Source organism: Mchenga conophoros, linkage group LG10 (genome assembly GCF_057382185.1).
Source record: "Mchenga conophoros isolate Kocher_MC1m ecotype Shallow Benthic linkage group LG10, M_conophoros_male_GT1.1, whole genome shotgun sequence".
Classification (NCBI taxonomy): Eukaryota; Metazoa; Chordata; class Actinopteri; order Cichliformes; family Cichlidae; genus Mchenga; species Mchenga conophoros.
The window spans coordinates 21,793,526-21,811,009 of NC_140535.1; the positions used below are offsets into that span (position 1 = coordinate 21,793,526).

Genomic DNA, 17,484 nt, shown 5'->3' on the forward strand with positions numbered 1-17,484 from the left:
TCTTATCAGCTGAAATCTGGCCTCTACCTTAGTTCCACACCTTGAAAGTTTCTGTAAACATCTCACGAGGCAAACTCCAGAAAGACTTGCTGATGGTGTTACTTGTAAACTTGTTCGACTGCATACCTGAGCTTAGCACATGGGTGGAGGAATTAATGATGGTTTTTTTCTGAGGCAAACAATGACGATGTTTCATCAGGAGGAGACAGAGATGCCCTCAGCGTGAGCGTTAGTATCTGTGTACAAGCCTCGGGGCTAATGCTTAGAGGATTTTTGTGGTGTTAGCCAGAGTCAAAGAAAAATTACTCATGTTAGGATGTTTGTTTTATTTACTGTGGCCCATTTTCTTAAGTATAATACACAATTTTGCCTTTACTCTATAATTTCCTGTTTACTGACTCCCCAAAAGGCCCATTGTTAGCCAAAAACCAACAAAAGCACTACAAAAATGTATTAATGCTTCTTTTGAAGTCACGTTAATACCAGGAGTGCCCAGTGGTCTAAAGACTATATAATCACTAATGTTTAAGGTTATACAATGGAGCAAATAAATATTTGATATCTTGCTGAATTTTTTAGTTTGCTCACGTACAAAGACATGAGCAATCACTAATTTTTATAGTAATTTCATTTTAATGGTGAGAGACAGAGAAGCATCCCAAAAAACACACATTACATAAACGTTATAAATTGATTTGACTAACGAATTCATTTGTCACCTTTGACCTTCTGCTAGCATAAAAACACTCGTCTGAGTAACGTGTCCACTGAAACCAGCTCAAACAAAGACGTCAGAGAAATAGAAGTGCTGACGAGCTTTATTTACTCTGACCTGTTTGGTGTGGCTGATTGCCAGTTTGCGGGCCACGTTCTGCAGCTGGCCCAGAGCGGCGTCCAGGCGGTTTTCCCCATCGGACGGCTCGATCTGGCTGGACTCTGGCTCTGTCAGCGGGTGCAGCAGCCTCAGAATAGACAAAACTTCCTCTGTGACCTGGAATAAAAATCAACGGAAAGGAATTTTTTTTTAAACCTCCAGAGCTCTGCGGATGTATACCATAGTACTGTGTTGTGGTAAACTGTACCCGATCTTTGTGTTGACTCCAGCCCTCTCCTTCTCTGTTTTCCTGCAGTTTGTCCACCTGGGCCTTCAGCTTGATACTTCGTCTGCGGGACAGCTCCACTTCTCGCCGTACTTCTTTAAGCTACAAACACCATAATTTAATATCCCATCAGAAAATGTTTAGTTTCTCTTGCTGTGAAAGTAAATCAAAGCCTGCACTCAAAAGCTCCTACTTCATGACATTTTTTACACAATCTGAACAGAAACTGCTAATCTACAATCTCGAGTGAAACAACAGATAAAAAATCCAGTCATACTAGTTGAGAGGTCATCCAACACTAAACTGTTTGATGACGTTCACGTCTTCACACATGAATGCAATCCTGGAAGTGTGCGTACACACAGATATCAGAGATATAGGACTAATAAGTGCTGTTAACATGTGTCCAAAATCATTCATTGTCACTGGAAACTGAGGTTTACTGCACTCTGACAGCAGAGCATCAAACGTGTTTTTATTCTACTTCATTATGTTTGCATGGCAGGACTCTGTGCGCTTTGTGTGTTTGTACCCTTTGATACACTGCTAAGCAACAGTTCGATCAGCCTCCTCCCTGTTTTACAGGTTTCATGTTTGACAATCCTCTTCAAACAGATCTCAGTTCAAGCGCTGGTGCTTTAAAATATTTGTGGTTTTTACACACGTGAATATTAAAAAGACTATCTTGGCGTTACCGTGTCTGAGTAGTGTCCCAGTGTTCTGCGTCTGCTGAGCGGCTTGCCACTGTTTAGCAGGTCTGGTAGGGTCCCGTCTAGGTAGTTCCTCTGGAAAGAGTTTGTGTTTTCATTGGATCCTGACCCTTCAGAGTCCCTTGCTTCCTCTGAGGCCACCTCACCCACGCTGTCTTTCTCGTCAGACTGTGAGGTGCTTTCGTCGTCACCCAGCTCATCTTCGCTGATATCGTTCAAATTCAATTCGTTAATGAGGCATGTGTTTTTACCAGCCAGCAGACTGGCAGTGTTTCCTTTAGAGTAATCTTTCTCTGTCTCGTCTACAGACTCTTCTGGATCGTCTGTCTTTGTTGTGGCATTTGGTTCAGGTTCTCTTGGCAAAACCATTGCTCGGTAATAAGTATATTTGTTCCTGAGCGAGCCCAGCTGTCTGTCCTCCAACCTGTTCAGAGAGGAGTAGAGTTGCTCGCTGGTGGTGACTCGAGGTCTCAGCTTCTCATTGAGGACTGAAAAAGGCTGACTGAAATCCATGGCCGGCTCTGTGGAAGTCACAGGCAGAAGTGGGCTCAGTTAAACCATCTGCAGACAGCGCCAGGTAAAAACAAACTCAGGAAAGCAAGAGGAAGTCCATAAAACAAGGTGGAGTGAGGATGACAAATAGAATGTCATTAAACTTGTTTTACCTGAACTGTGTGCGTCTTCACTGGGGCATGATATGACACGATGTGATGTCAGCGGAGGCTGTGGCTTCAAGTGGCCCGTCTGAGCTTTCTTCCTCCTTTTTCTGCCGCTACAAAAACATGACGTGCAAACATACCACAGCAGCAGGGAGACAAATGGGAGGAGGGCTTCTGATACAATCTAGTTATTCAAACCTGACGCATGAAACTTTATTTAAACTCTTCCTTTATCAAGAAAGTCACACATACATAGAACATAGCTACTAGGAGTAGGCCAGTAAACAGAGGTGAAAATAAATTACACAACAGCATCAGCGGAAGTGAATGTTTGCTTGTGAAAAATCACACTTCTGATAAGTCCCTGATTTATTTTTGGTACTGAAAGACTTTGGGGAAAACACCAGTTAGAGTCATTCCTGATATCTGAGGTAAAACGGATTCTGTGACAAACCTCCCACATGCCTGTGCAAAGATGAATCAGTAAGTGACTGAAGGAAAAAAATGATCATCATCAGTTATGTGCATTTAAAAAAAGCTGTTTCCATTACAGTTCACATGGTTATGCGATTCACCAAGATGCAGCAAGGAAGTGGTTCTTGATTGTGTTTTTCCCACTAAGCCAAGGCTGTTTTGAGCAAGAAGTAGGTCGCCTCTAAATTAAATATTCAGCTAGATAGGCCCACTTTTTTTTTTAAAACAAATTCTCTTAAATATGGAATCAGACATCTCTATTTCACTGTTTTGAGGTGCTTCTGCTTTTTTACCCGTCAGTGCCACAATTAATCTTGTAATTTGCCTTAATTACCTTTTTTCTTTTTTTGCAGTATACAACTACTTTATTGTGGCTAATCAAAGTCAGTAGAATGACAGACTGAGGCACATACCTATCTGAACAAATGTTGTTTAACTTTATTTATGCCTCAGAGTTTTAATCAGATATATCTGACACAGAAAGTTTTCACAGGACTGCATTCAGTCACGCTAGAAACTAAATACACCCTATTATCTACAATCCTGTAGAACGATGTGGAGGAATTTTGGCTCACTTTTTTACTAATGTTGTTTCAGTTCATTGAGGTTTGTGGGCATTTCATTATGCACAGCATTTCAATCATGTGCTTCAACATTTCCTCCTTTCTTTTTCAGTCATTCTGGTGTAGATTTGTTGCTGTGTTTGGGATCAATGTCCTGTTGCATGACCATACAACCTAGCTTGAGCTGTTGGATGGACGGCTTCACATTTGAATCTTTGGTATATAGAGGACTAGGCCTGTGGCTGCAAAACAAGCCCAAACCATCACCCCTCCTCCACTGTGCTTGACAGCTTTTACTAGATGTTTCTGCTAATGTGCTGCGTTTGTCCATTACGTCACATATCTCCAGTTTCACCTTGTCTGTTCAAAGGACATTTTTCCTTTTGTTCATATGCAACAATGCAAACCTAAGCTGTGTTCCCATCTTCTATTTGGTTGGAAACCCTTCCAAACAGGCCATGTATGCTCAGTATTTTTCTTATTGTACTGTCTTGGACTTAACATTTAACATGCTAACTGAGGCCTGTAGAGTCTGAGATGAGCGCACTTTGCTTTTGCGTATCATCTCGGAGTATTGCATTGTCTGACCTTGTGGTCAATTTGCTAGGAAATCTACTCCTAAGAAGATTGTAGCATTAAGCTAACACACACCTACTTAGTTAATCGAGTAAATTTGATAAGCAGCACCTGGCTGCTGCTTATCCACTTGCTTCCTGTAGAAGCTGTAAGGCCATCTGCATATAGTCCCGTCTATGAGCCTGTTGCAGCTAGCTATTGGTTATCTTAGCTTAGCATTTTTGATCTCCAGATCAAAAGCACCTCAGCACATTTAAAGCTTTCTAATTAACTCTTTATGTGGCTTAATTCTCACAAACAGAAACAAAAAGAGTAAAGAATTAAGAACAGCTTATTATTATTCAATAATAATAATAATAATAAATTTTAATTATGAAGTTGCCTTTCAAGACACAAGATAAAATGAACAAACAGTGGGTTCACAGTGAAAATGCACATTTGAGCAGATGGGTTTTGAGTTGAGATTTAAACTGGGGGTAAAGAGTTCCACAGCCTGGGAGCAGAGCAGCTAAAAGCTCTGCTTCCCATGGTGCTGAGGCGGAAAGAGGGCACAGCGAGCTGGATAGAAGAAGAAGATTGAAGTGAGTGGGCAGAAGAGATAGTGCTTAACAGGTCAGACAGGTAAGGAGGTGCAAGGTTATGAATGGCCTTGAAGGTGAGCAGAAGAAGTTTGAATATTATCCGGAATTTTACTGGGAGCCTGTGAAGTTCCTGAAGAAAAGGGGTGATGTGCTGGTAGGAGGGGGTTCTGGTGATAATGCGAGCAGCAGAGTCCTGAAACAGTTGAAGCTTATGGAGGGTTTATGGGGGAGACCATGCAAATGAGAATTGCAGTAGTCAATACGGGATGTAACGAGACTGTGGACAAGAATGGACGGAAACTGGGTGGAATGAGAAGGACGTAATCTGTTTATGTTGGGCAGATGGAAATAGGCAGAACGGGTGAGATTATAGATGTGAGATTTATAGGAAAGTGAACTGTCTAGGATGACACCAAGGCTCTTAACCCGAGGAGAAGGGAAAACTGTGGAGTTATCAATAGTGAGTGAGAAATGGTTCAACTTCAAAAGGTTGGATTTGGTGCCAATAAGGAGGATCTCAGTTTTATCCTCATTGAGCTTTAGAAAATTAGAGCTATTTACTAAGTTTTGAATGCTTTCTGCTGTTTGTAACTGATGTAACAAGTTTTGTCACCACGTTTATTAATGAAGTCCTCCTGAGCCCTGATACATATGTCAGATTTAGATTTTTCAATTCTATTTTTTTAATATTATGTATTTAATGTATATGAAATAATCCCATGACTTTGCGTTCTGATATCAAAGCAAAAATATTCAATAAAACTTCACCATGCTCCAGAAATATTTGTGCACAATTGCTTCACATTATAACGCATTCCAAGACGCTGCATCGTCAGACAATACCTGTGGAGGTGGTCTGTGACAATGTGAGGCTATTCATATGCATTCATTTGCAGGGCGGTCCCTGTTGTATTTCCAGTGAAACAATTTTAAAATGTCAGCAGTGTTGCGCGTTTAATTTTTGTCTTGTGTAATTATGTTCCAATCAGAAAGAAAGTCAGTAAGCAAAGAAACACATTTAACTCTGTTCTGTATTTTGGAGTTATTCTCACTGTTTTGGTAAGGTTCAATAAAGGGGGTGGAGCCTTGTGGAGCACAAATACCAGACTGTACAGCACCTTTTGTTTTTCCTCAACTGAATGAATCAAGGACCTCCCAGGTCTTTGGTATTAATACAGACATTTAGCCTGTTCTTAACCAGGAAGATTAAAAAAAAAAAAAAACTTTCTGCAAAGTCATTCAGAATTTGGTAACAAGACATCCTAACATCTGCCTCTAACTTTGCTCTCCTCCTCAAGAAATGCAGCTTAAAACAACCTCTGCACAAGCTGTTTGATAACAGTTTGTCCATTTTATATCATTAGATTATTAGAATAACCAGGACTCAAACTGATTCTTTGGTCAGGGCTAAGACACTTCATCACAAAGTCAGAGGTCATGGCTTTATACTGTTACTGTATTTAACCAAAGTGGAGTTTTTCAAAACATTTCTGGTCTGTTTAGCAGAATGAGCCCAATCAGTCAGACCCTCACTATGGGAAAGTAAACAGAAAGCCAAGGACAGGATTAGAGAAGCCTAGACTGAACAAACGGACCAATTTACTACCCAGTCACATAGAAATGCTCAACAAAAGACACATCCCACCACATGGAAGGAAGACTACCAATGCTGGCAAAGAGTGCCCCACTTGTTCATTTCACTGGATATGTTCAGAGGCATGTAACCAAGTCTCTTTAGTTAAGCCTGCACTATGCAGCAGAAACAGCTCCGGGATGGGCAGCCATGTGCTGTGACCAGTGAGGAGAAAGAGAAAAGAGGGGCACAGAGGGAGCACAAACAGCAGTGCTCCGTGGGGATTATATAGTACAATGAGGTCTTTTGAGAATAAATGTGGAATAAATTCAGGAATTCACAGGGATCCACTGAAGAGAAGCTAACGGGGGAGAAACATGATCTCGCAGTACTCACACTGCAAGGTTGCAAAACGAGGAATTTCAACAGTCCAGCCTAGAAAGAAGGAAGTAGTTTTGAGAGAGCTGAAGAATTTTAGATTGATGTTGGAAGTGTCCAGAATTGACAAGATTAGAAATGATCATCAGAGCTCAGGTTGAGTGTCTTGGTTTGAGAGGCAAGGATAACAAGCTTGGACATTTACAGAAGAGGAATAGTGGATATATTGGACAAAGAATGTTGAAGATGGAGGTGCCAGGCAGGAAGAAAAGAGGAAGACCAGACGGGAGATTCATAGATTTAGAGAGATGTGAGGGATAGGGTGAGATGGAGGCAGATTTATCTCCTGTGGCGACCTCTAAAGGCGAAGTAGCAAATGCATGGTGTAATCATTTAGCATCTGGCATGATGTTACTGTTACAGGTAAACAGAAAGTTCTTGGAAAATAGCAATAAATTATTTTTTTCATCATTTTAAAAAGTATTTTTTATTAAATGTTTCATAATGGTAGATTTCCTTTATTCTTTATGAAATTCTCCACAGGAGAAATATAGTTAGCTTCACGTTTAATGTGAATTTCTTCCTCATTTTTATTTAGTCCTTTGCTTCCATCTTGTTGTAAACTTTAAAGTCATCACATTTATTATTAAAGGCTGTTCACTGCTGGCTCAAATCCACACTGCTGTCCTCTGAGGCTATAGTTCTGCTTTTTCTTTTTTCTTCCTGCCCTTCTGTCCATCACTGGCAGCACATCTGAATCCAAGGTTGTCAGAAGCAGAGTCGGGAGTGTTGCCCATCCTGCAGGATGCACAGTTGTAAGCCTTACTCAAGATTAAATCGGTGGGTCTGAACATACGTTATCTTTTGTTTTTGTTTTTTTACCTCAGAAACTCACCTGGTTGTGATTCGAGCCTTGTGATTAGCTGAACCGTCCACTGTGTCGATCCAGGAGGCACCGCGCAGCACGTACATCGGCCTCGCTGCTGAAAAGCGTGTGGATGTCCACTCCCATGTATTTCCCATCATGTCATACAGTCCTGGAGGAAGATTTGTCATTATGTGTTAATGTTCACAACATAAAATGTGAGAAGAAAAATCAAATGTTTCCAAAAGCTCAAAACACAAATGTAAAGTCTTAATGCACAGTTAATATTCCTCTTAAACATCTTAGCTACCAATCAGCTCTTTCATCATGCTGATAACATGTGTGTTAAAACAAGATTACCATAGCTATTCTGGGGAGGGTATGCTGTAACAGGAGAGATGCCGTGGTATCCATCCTCTGCAGTGTCTCCATCTGGGAAAGATCCCTAAAATACACGAAAGCTAGAATTACCACAATACCACACTTTAAATCCATGTTTGTCCAGACTCACAATACAGTAAGTGAAGAATTACATGAGTCTTAGTCACAGATGGGCAGTAAAGCGTAATCCGATTACTTTTTTCAAGTAAAGAGTAAAGTAATTAGATTACTGCTACTTACCCGTAAGCAGGCTACATTACTGCGTTACTAAACCATTATTTTGTTTGTGAGAGTGTCTTATGACAATGACGTACGAGCGTGCGACGTCCGTGGCAGCAACAGACGTGTGTCAATCAACAACAGATAACATGGACTGCAGCTGAGTACTGAGTACGACCATGTGGCGTCCACAGTACTCTCTGCGTGGGAAGAAAACGTCTTTCTACTGCAAAAACTTTAACTTTAAATCTGAGCAAGCACCTGGCAAGCTGCCACAGGAATGTTGAATTCACAGAGAAGCCCCCGGATCCTATACAGCTTTATAACGTATTTGTAACGTATTCAAGTTGTGTATCATGTTTTTTAAAGTAACTTAAGTAATAAAGTAACCAACTACTTTTGAAAAGAAGTAATCAGTAAAGTTAACGGGATTACTTTCTTGGGGAAGTAATCAGTAATTAGTAACTAATTACTATTTTCAAGAAGCTTGACCAACACTGGTCTTGTCTTAGCAACAAAAATTAATCTCCCCAACTCTGGATCCATACAAATTTAAAATATAGTCGCATGTTTTGTTCCTCAGTAACAAAACATGCGAGTGTAAAACATTGTTTTACATAAACACAGAGGGTTTTTTCTGTATTCAGATATACAATATATATTTACTTAATAACAAAGACAAAAACATAATGTCAGTGGCTAAAGAAGCATTAGTGAAAACCTAATCAGAGCCTCCCATGAGAACAATACTAATGACCTAATGATGACCTAACCATGACTGCAACATGCTGACCTGCCACAGGTTGGTTCTGTTGGCCTGGAACTTGTTTCCCCATGGGTAGGTCCGACCTGCAGCATAACAGCCAGGAAAGAGATTAGATGAACAATAAAATTATATTTCAGTTTTGTGAAAAAGTCCATTATTCAAACTAGTTTCCTGATTTTTCACAAAGACTTGACTGAATCTGAAACACAAAAGCAGTTTTGGGTTCCTCTGTCGAGACAATAACAAAGGAGCTGCTGAGCAGAAACATCACTGTGTGTGACTTAAATGTTGTCAGCTGGAAGTGAAAGTCAAAAACTCGACTATAATAGCAGTAAACATTATACCTTGCAGCCCCCCACGTGCAGCCCACTCCCACTCCTCCTCCGTGGGCAGTCTCTTGCTTTTCCAGCTGCAGAAGGCCTGGGCGTCATTCCAGCTCACCTGAACCACTGGAAAGTCCAGACGATCTCGAATCCCCGAACCAGGCCCTGAAGGCTGAACAGTAGAGGGTCAACGTGCGTGGCAAAAAAGTAGGCATGGCAGGAAGGCAACAATAATTCTACCAACCACTCGTTACAACAAATGTGTAAAGAAAAACACCTCTGAATACTGAAACTGAGACTACAATTTGGTCGGGCTCAACAAAGCAAAAGTTAGACAACAGAAGACTGGAAAAATGCGGTTTGGTTTGATAAGTGTCGATTTACGATAAAGCACATTTGGGGTGTGGACGCAACAGAAGAGTTGCATTGTGGATGTGCAGCTGATGATCTGCAGCGGCTGTGTGATGCTGTCCTGTCAACATGGACCGAAGTATCTAGGAATGTTTCCAGCACCTTCTTGTATCTGTGCCACAAAGAATTCAGCAGTGCTTAAGGAATAGGGGTCTGACTCAGTACTCGCATGGTTTACCTAATAAAATGTTATAAGTGAGTGTAAACAAAAACTGTCAAAAACATAGGAACAAACTCACAATGTGCAACTCACCTGTCTCCAAAACACACGCTCTATAGGCAGCCACCACGGAGCAGACTGATGGAAAAGATGAGGAAATAGGTCAGAAGCTGTTTACAACAGTAAGAAGCTCTACATTATATATTTTATTTATTGTGGAGAATCTCTTTAAATGCTGAGATGCCTACAAATTGTTTCATTAATTATTATGAACAACACTAACGTTAGACATATAAAAACAGCAAATCTTCATATCTGAGATGTAAGTAATCTAGCTGGTAATCTGATCTATTAATCAGAGAAAAATAACTCGGCACCTCAATTCTCTGAGTGACTTTGCTCTTCAGCTCTTCTGACACGAAGTCCTGAAACACGAAACTCCAGCCAAACGTCTCGGCTTCAGTTTTGTACTTCTGGGCTCTCACAAAGTCTCTGTGGCAAATAAATGAACAAGTCACCGACTTCAGTGCATTAGTTCTGCCTTAATTCATTTCAATGTAGATCTTATTTACCTGAAATCGGCGTTTGTGACGGGGTGTCTGTCTATTTCAAAAGGCTGAAGCTCGACCTCCTTGGTGGGAGACTCTCCGTCTCTCCCATCGGGTGCACTGGTTCCCATTGACATCTTTCCTCCCGGGATGTTCACCATTTCCTCCGCGGCTGCCAGGAACAAACATGCCTCGATGGGTATTTATTTAAGTGTTAATGTTTTTGTTAAATTCAGAAATGAAAGAAAGAGTCCTCTTACCGGCCCCTGTCAGTAAAAACACAGCAAACATCCAGAATACCATCGTCTTTGCTAAAACTGGTTTGAAACCACGTCTAAACAAAAATATACACGTTAAACGTTTAACCACGTTCAAATGGAGAACTTCTCAAAGTTCAATTTCATTTTTTAGTCGTTTCTATCGGACAGATTTCACCGACGGAACCTCAAAATTGGTTCCGTCCGTTTTTTCAAATTCACGCGATACTTCCTCTTTCTCAAAGCTTTGTAGTTTAATAATATTGAGAATAATATTAATATTGTTAATAATAATAATAATAATAACAGGAAGAGTATTACATTGGAAAATATTTCGAGTAAGACGTAAACACCGATGCTCTGCGCTGGTGTAATATAAATCGTACTCAACCCTATCTGACTGATTCAGCTTCTCAATTACAGTTACAGGTTATGTTTTACTCCCATGCAGCACATCTGTGTAACCCTTTCTCAATTCTCAAGTACATCTGCTCTCTGGTGTTAATAGGCTATTTCAGCCCAACACCCCAAGTACACATTACACCACTTTTAATGCGCTGCACTGTCCACTTGACTTCTGTTATACTGAACCACTAACATATCTGATATTTGCTATTTTTTAATGTGAATTTGAGAACTGCTGCTTTATTAAGCATATTTACTTTTTAATTAAAATGTCTTAATTATATAGACTTTTTTTAATGTTACAAGAACTCAGGGATCTCCCAATGTTTGTGAGCAATGACGTTTTACTCATTGGGGTCTTTTGCTGGGATGCATTTATTGTGAAGCCTTCATTTTGATGTCAAAAGGCAGGTGAATACAGAAAGTTCAGAAGTGTTTGCGTTTTGATTTGGTGTGTCGTGAAAACTCTTTAGAAACTAGAGCTTATTTACAACAGTAGAAAAGTGCAAGAGGAAGCACACAAAGGACACATGCAGAGGATCAGTGTGACAGGAAGGATGCTAAGGGGAGAGATAAGAGGAGATGGAGACTGATGACCTGCTTAATTTCTTATGCTCCGGTCCAACACTGGTTGTGCATTACAGATCACATTTTTCCTGATGAGCTTCCAAAGCATTCATGGACTCAGAGCAGAAAAAACACAGATGTTAACTTTTATATGTTTGACTGATTAATTCTTCAACGACAAAGAACCACATTTTTACGGAGCCAGGAAAACCTTTAATGGGTAGAAACAAAACTGAGGCAGAGGTCAGTGCTTTTAACAAAATCTCATAAATAAACCAATCATTTTAGAGGGAGGCGATGACAAATCCATGGAAAACAAAAAGAACCTCATGACTAGCATGACAATGATGTCTGACAGGCGCTGCGATGGATGCCGTGGATGTTTACAGCGGGCTGTCCATCAGACTGGGGGTGCTTCAGAGTGCCTACAGCGGGAACACGTTGACTGAACCTTTAGGTAAACAACTATCCCTGTGAGTATAACAGCTGCAGCTTCTTTAGGTGACTTTAACCTTTGAGAGAAGACATTCCAGCTCGCATGATCTCATCCACCAACAAGATGTTGCTTGCGATCACCGTGCTGTGAACAGAGACCCGTGTTAGTGACCCATGTGGGCGATACATCGGGGTAATTTAAAACATTCCTTCGTCTCACCATGAGTGAAGAAGCTGTTTCTTGACACTGTAATTATCCCATACGCCTGCTTCTCCTGCCACCATTGGTTCTCCTGCAAAGCAAAAGGTTAGAATAAAAAAAAAAAGGTTTAAATTCTGCCAAATTGTTACTGTTTAATAACTTCACATAGCTAAATACAACAATTATAGAGTTTTACTCTAAACTTTAAAATGCAATCACTTCAGGATTGACTGATCGCTGCTGTGGTTCTCACCTGTGCTGAGGTCTACTCCAACTAGCTGGCCAGACTCTTTGTACTCTGTCTGCAGCTTCAGCAGGGTCTCCTGTGGGTCGTAGCCAGAGTTCTGGGCCAGAACCTAAGAACAGAAAGATGGCATTTTAAAAACATCAGTAAATTTTGATACAGGATGGACTATAAGAAGGTGACAAATAATGGTGCAGCAAGAAACAAACCAGGTTTCGGTTAATAAAAATGACAGAAAATGAATTATTCTTTACCTTAGGGATGACTAGGAGAGCATCTGCAAATGCCTGGACTCCCAGCTGGGCTCTGCCTTTCACATTGGGCTTGTGTTTTACCAGAGCGTCTGCCACAGCAACTTCAAAGGCACCTGCACCGGAGACTACACTACCTGAAGACAGAAAAATAAAGATATTTAGGAAAGCAAACAAATGTGTCATATAAATTAACCCACTCGGGGAGGGAACAGCTCTAATATTTAAAACAATTAGTGGAGTTTGTTCTGATCAGCTGAATACATGTAGGAGAGACTAAACTCTCCTAATGCAGAGGATAAGATCAGAGTCATTGTAGCACAGACACTGAGACCAGGGAGAGCCACACTAGCATCCCTGGGTGTTCGCTGTGCAAATGAGACCTGTTCTGTTTTCCTTAAGGACAAATTAACCACCTTCAATTTCAGCTTGTTATCAACATAAAGAGAAAATGGATATTTTGATCTACAGTTTGTCCACACAATATTTGGAAAAAGCCTTAAAGGACTTCAGAGTGTTGTTTCATGAATGAATTTCTGCTTAAAGAATTCTAAAAACACTGATTTGTCTGCACACAGACATTAAAAAAAAAAGTGTTAATCTGTTTAAAAAGGTAGCATTTTATAAGCCATACTAATGGTCAAGCAGAGCATCCAGTAGGATTAATTCAGATAGAACAAAACTGCAGAAATTCATCATCAACAAAAGTTTATGTTAATAATTTTTTAGTAAAAGGATTTTAAAAAGTAAAATAAGCATAGAGGAAATGTTCAGCTCTTACCATCTTCAATAGCGTTCTTTACTGCCCGCAGACCGTCCCTTACGGCATCTTTGATCTGTGTGAGGGTGTGTTTGTTGGGTCCCTTCACCAGCAGGGTAACTGAGCGAGGGTTTCCACACTTCTCGATGAACGTGTACTTCTCCTCTCCCTGCAAGCAAGGTTGCAGCATTAATATCATTTTAATTTTAAAAAGTTTAAATTTCACAGTTTTGTGGACTGAAAGGTAAAAAATAGACCCCCCCCAAAAAAAAGTCTCACCAGTGTGTGTTCATAAACCAGGCCAGCATGTCCCAAGCATTCAGGTGTGAGGTCATCAACTGAGTTCATGGCGATGCCACCGCAAGCGAGGGTGAGCCTGTCACAGGAATATATGACTTAATATATGACTGACTGACACCGGCTGGTAGTGTAAAGCACCTGTACGGGTGTGTCTGTGCCAATTTCAAAACATAAAGCATGAGCTCATCTCAGCATGTTAAATCAAACAATTCAAAAATCTTCTATGAACTTTTATCTAAGTAATGTAATGTTTTGCTCATCTCAACTATAAAACACCACCAACATTTATAACACTGAAAAATATTTTTCTCACCTCTCCATGTTCCTCCTCTTTGCCCTCCGCAACCCAACAATGCCCTCTTTGGCTAGGGCGTCCAGGGAGAATGGGTCAATACCCTAAACACACACACAAAATAAGAAGACATGCTTGAGACTGCAGTTTACACTAAATAGTTCGGTAAATCTAAGCGATGTAAAGATTATCCTGATCCGCTGAATACATGTAGGGGAGGAAGAGACTCTCCTAATGCAGAGGTACAGATCAGAGTTACTGTAGCACAGACACAAAAACCAGGGGGAGCCATGATAGCATCCTTGGGTGTTCGCTGTGCATGCAGCCAGATTGGCTGGGCCAGTCTCAAAAGGCTTAGTGTTCATATGAAAACACAAAGTCAAATTACGAGCCTGTATCTTTAGTAGTACAAGCCAGACTGAACTGAGTTTGACAATTCTTTTTTTTTTAAACTTTAGCCTTTGAACCATGTTAACATCCGCATTTTCTAGCATACCTTCTGGTTAATGACGACAAAGCCCTTGTCCCCATTGGGACACACTTTGTTTTTCAAGGCGATAATCTTCTGCACGCGGTCCTCGATGAACTTCCTTTCTGCAGCCACGAGCTTCTCCCTCTCATCAGCGCTCTTGTAGAAGAAGCCAGAGTTGACCTCGGTCTTCTCGTACTCCAAAGAGACGTTGCACGTCAGTATGTAAGCATCCTCCACCCTCTTCTTCATGTCTGGGTGCCGGGCGCCGTGGTCCAACACCAGACCTCTGATCAGCCTAAGAAATAACAGATCAGCATTTAGAATTCACAGTTAAGCACAGTCTTGTCTTATTCCCCTCTCCACCTCTGTATTTACACTTACTGTGTATCACAGTCGGTCTTGTGCTTCATCTCCATGATTTCCACCATATACAAGTCAGTGGGTTCATTGGGTTTAGCGATGGCGAGCACAGCATCTACTACAGCCTGCAAACAGACAAGGTGATCACAAGCTAAATGAGCGACAGCTAAGATTAGAGAATAGAGAAGTGCACTCACAACAAGCTACAGACTGCCATAAAGGTTCAAGAATAAGTAAGCCCTTAGGTCTGTGGCAACTTTGAAATGTCAAAGTAAACTAACTAATTGGCTATAAGGTAAAAACATCTAACATCTGCTTTGTGCTCGATTCCCTCATGTCTCACCTCAGTGAGCAGGTCTGCCAGCTCTGCGTGGACCTTGGTTCTGAGGGAGGTGCGTGCGACGTTAATGAGGGTCTCTCTATCCATTTCCCGAGTCACCTTTACTTCCTCAAGAACAGCCAAAGATTTCTCTTTTGCTGCCTCAAAGCCCTCGGCAATGATTCTTGGATGAAGACCCTGCAACAAACCATTAAAATGGAGTTGTGGTTAAAAAAAAGATACCTCAACAATTCATTCACTAGAGAGACTGACATGCCAAATACAAACACACTGTGAACTATCTTGTACCTCTGAAATGTAAAGGTCAGCCTGCTTCAGCAGTTCACCAATGATGAGGACGTTGGAGGTGGTACCATCTCCTGTGATGTCATCCTGTGCAGTGGCAACCTTGGCAATCAGCGATGCTGTAGGGTGCTGAATTTGCTGAAAGGGAAACAGGTTGGGAAAAATTTTATGAAAATCCTCATTCATGGGTAATTCATGGCAGCAGTGCTAAACCTACTGATCCATTATTAATTATTATGAATCCTCAGTTGCATTACAAGGTACTAAGTTTGCTTTGAAGTGCTAAAAAAGGTATTTCCAGTTGCTCCCTTGTTTCCCAAAGGGACAGACAGATCTACAAGTTGAATAGGCACAGATTTTACACCGGATACCCTCCCATTAATCTGTACTTGGGATGGCATTAGGAGGATAGCAGGTTGTGTGGCCCGGTCAGCTGGTAAAGACTTCTGCGTTCAATATATTTTTTAGAATTTAGGTACGTTGTAATGGTTAACGAATTATTGTCAAATTATTAATGTGCACTGTGACAAATGTGGAAAAAGTGCCATCAAGTTCAAACCCTAAAGCACATCTATCCAGATATTTAAAGCTCAGTCAGATAACATGCTGCTGTTAAACTCATTGTTTGTGAGAACAAAGGCTTAAGAGACATATACAAACATTTAGGGTGTGGTCACTCTGTGAAATAGGCAATACAGTACTAATATGACATCACTGACAGAAGATCCTCATTTTACAGCTCATCGTGTCCCTTACCATCTCGTGTAGCAGGACGTTGCCATCTTTGGTCAACTTTATGTCTCCTGCACCAGACACCAGCCTGCAGATCCACAGAGACAGAAGAGGGTTAATATTTGTTACCCTACCTACTAGCGGCTTATATTATGATAATGCAAACTTTCACCCTATTATTGTTTGCCTGCTGAAGAACTCGCAGATTATGGGTGTTAGCTTTTATTTATCCATTTCCTCACATCATCTACAAATCCCCAAACAAATCTCTACCTGTAACTGAGTTATTCAGTCGCTCATCAGTATCTTTAGTTAGCGTTAAGGCTAAACTTGTGGACACGTTATACTTAGTACTACGACTTTAACGTAAACTGGCATGATCTGCTAACCGACTGAAGCTAGCATGCTAACGTTAGCTTTATGGCTGTCAGAGCGGATCATGACGATGACTGGGCAGGGTAACGAGTGCCGGGAAAATCCGCTAACCGTTTAGCGATGGCAGGCCTCAATTTATTTTAAGTGTGTTTTGGACAGGTACTCTGTAATAAAGAGTGGATGGTTTCTACTTTTCAGGCACAAAGACTTTGGTGGCGACATACCGCTATCGGCTGCAATGCTAAACCGGTGAATTGCTGCTAACGTTAGCGAGTTAGCATATCACGCGTGCTGCACAAAGAGCTCCGGCGGCACTCACATTTTCATGGTCCCCTTCGGTCCCAGGTTGCTTCTCAGCACATCCTGCAGCCCCCGGGCGGCACTAATGTTAACAGCCAGGGCGGCCTGGGCTCTGGCCACCTCTGCTTTGGGGTTTAGAGCTTTTACGGCAGCCATAGCGCAGCACAACCAGCGAAGTAAAAGTAAAAAGTATCGCCGGTAGGGAGTCCACGCTACTCGGGTTCGGAAGCTCTCGAAAGGGGAGTCGCTTTCCAGAAGGCTCCAACACGTGTTCTCGTGCTGCATTTAGGGGACACGCCGACGCTGGGACATTCCGCATTTACAGCTATTACAACTGGTCCACACCATGATTTATATCAGTGCAGAAAAGTCATTACATTTTTCGAACCCATGGGAATATCGTGTCAGGTTGACTCGGCTTCTCCAAAAGAAACGTTAGAACACCTTCAAGGCAACAAAGTCAGATCATTTGTTTTCCGACTGGCAATATCGGTAAGCAAATCACAGTGAAACTGTGAACAATGTCCTGAAAAGTTATAACTTTTTGCGTGAAACATATTTAAAATATATATTTAAAATTTCCGACAGAATCCATCCTCTCCTTACTTTGCAGCATTAGT

The 17,484-nt window shown here is 41.2% G+C and overlaps 3 protein-coding genes and 2 non-coding genes across 5 annotated transcripts in view; all 5 read right to left on the reverse strand.

Moving 5' to 3' along the window:
• bicdl2l (bicaudal-D-related protein 2-like) overlaps positions 1 to 4,028 on the reverse strand; it is a 9,360-nt gene extending 5,332 nt beyond the window's left edge. The window contains exons 1-4 of the mRNA XM_085289320.1: positions 2,476 to 4,028; positions 1,796 to 2,331; positions 1,083 to 1,202; positions 833 to 991 (exon numbers count right to left, since the gene is read on the reverse strand). Coding sequence (XP_085145446.1) covers positions 833 to 991; positions 1,083 to 1,202; positions 1,796 to 2,323 — 807 coding nt within the window. The 5' untranslated portion in view covers positions 2,324 to 2,331; positions 2,476 to 4,028. The remainder of the gene's footprint in view (positions 1 to 832; positions 992 to 1,082; positions 1,203 to 1,795; positions 2,332 to 2,475) is intronic.
• Positions 4,029 to 4,190: 162 nt separating this feature from the next.
• Positions 4,191 to 10,763, reverse strand: sumf2 (sulfatase modifying factor 2). The gene is made up of 9 exons (XM_085289321.1): positions 10,548 to 10,763; positions 10,312 to 10,459; positions 10,117 to 10,231; positions 9,833 to 9,877; positions 9,190 to 9,340; positions 8,873 to 8,928; positions 7,840 to 7,924; positions 7,510 to 7,651; positions 4,191 to 7,412 (listed from the first exon to the last, which is right to left on the reverse strand). The coding sequence occupies exons 1-9, from the start codon at positions 10,588 to 10,590 to the stop codon at positions 7,310 to 7,312; spliced, it is 888 nt and encodes a 295-aa protein (XP_085145447.1). The 5' UTR covers positions 10,591 to 10,763; the 3' UTR covers positions 4,191 to 7,309.
• Positions 10,764 to 11,706: 943 nt separating this feature from the next.
• cct6a (chaperonin containing TCP1, subunit 6A (zeta 1)) lies at positions 11,707 to 17,130 on the reverse strand. Its single transcript, XM_085289318.1, has 13 exons — positions 16,884 to 17,130; positions 16,214 to 16,277; positions 15,461 to 15,595; positions 15,176 to 15,349; positions 14,854 to 14,957; positions 14,497 to 14,767; positions 14,022 to 14,104; positions 13,688 to 13,784; positions 13,430 to 13,577; positions 12,652 to 12,785; positions 12,407 to 12,509; positions 12,172 to 12,244; positions 11,707 to 12,096 (listed from the first exon to the last, which is right to left on the reverse strand). Exons 1-13 carry the CDS (start codon positions 17,018 to 17,020, stop codon positions 12,024 to 12,026), a joined length of 1,596 nt encoding a protein of 531 aa, XP_085145444.1. The 5' UTR covers positions 17,021 to 17,130; the 3' UTR covers positions 11,707 to 12,023.
• Positions 12,890 to 13,024, reverse strand: LOC146565895 (small nucleolar RNA SNORA22). Its single transcript, XR_014894237.1, has one exon. It is a non-coding gene; the product is annotated as a small nucleolar RNA SNORA22 (small nucleolar RNA).
• Positions 14,186 to 14,321, reverse strand: LOC146565896 (small nucleolar RNA SNORA22). Its single transcript, XR_014894236.1, has one exon. It is a non-coding gene; the product is annotated as a small nucleolar RNA SNORA22 (small nucleolar RNA).
• Positions 17,131 to 17,484: the final 354 nt, after the last annotated feature.

Excerpts from the sequence above, each read along its gene's own strand:
- sumf2 (XM_085289321.1), bottom strand. The coding sequence starts at position 10,590 with ATGGTATTCTGGATGTTTGCTGTGTTTTTACTGACAGGGGCCG. Across the intron at positions 8,929-9,189 it reads TGCACGTGGGGGGCTGCAAG|GTCGGACCTACCCATGGGGA; the intron begins GTATAATGTTTA and ends GTTATGCTGCAG. Across the intron at positions 7,652-7,839 it reads CCCTCCCCAGAATAGCTATG|GACTGTATGACATGATGGGA; the intron begins GTAATCTTGTTT and ends ATCTTCCTCCAG.
- cct6a (XM_085289318.1), bottom strand. The coding sequence starts at position 17,020 with ATGGCTGCCGTAAAAGCTCTAAACCCCAAAGCAGAGGTGGCCAGAGCC. Across the intron at positions 14,958-15,175 it reads TGGCAGACCTGCTCACTGAG|GCTGTAGTAGATGCTGTGCT; the intron begins GTGAGACATGAG and ends GTCTGTTTGCAG. Across the intron at positions 13,578-13,687 it reads TGGTTTATGAACACACACTG|GGAGAGGAGAAGTACACGTT; the intron begins GTGAGACTTTTT and ends CCTTGCTTGCAG.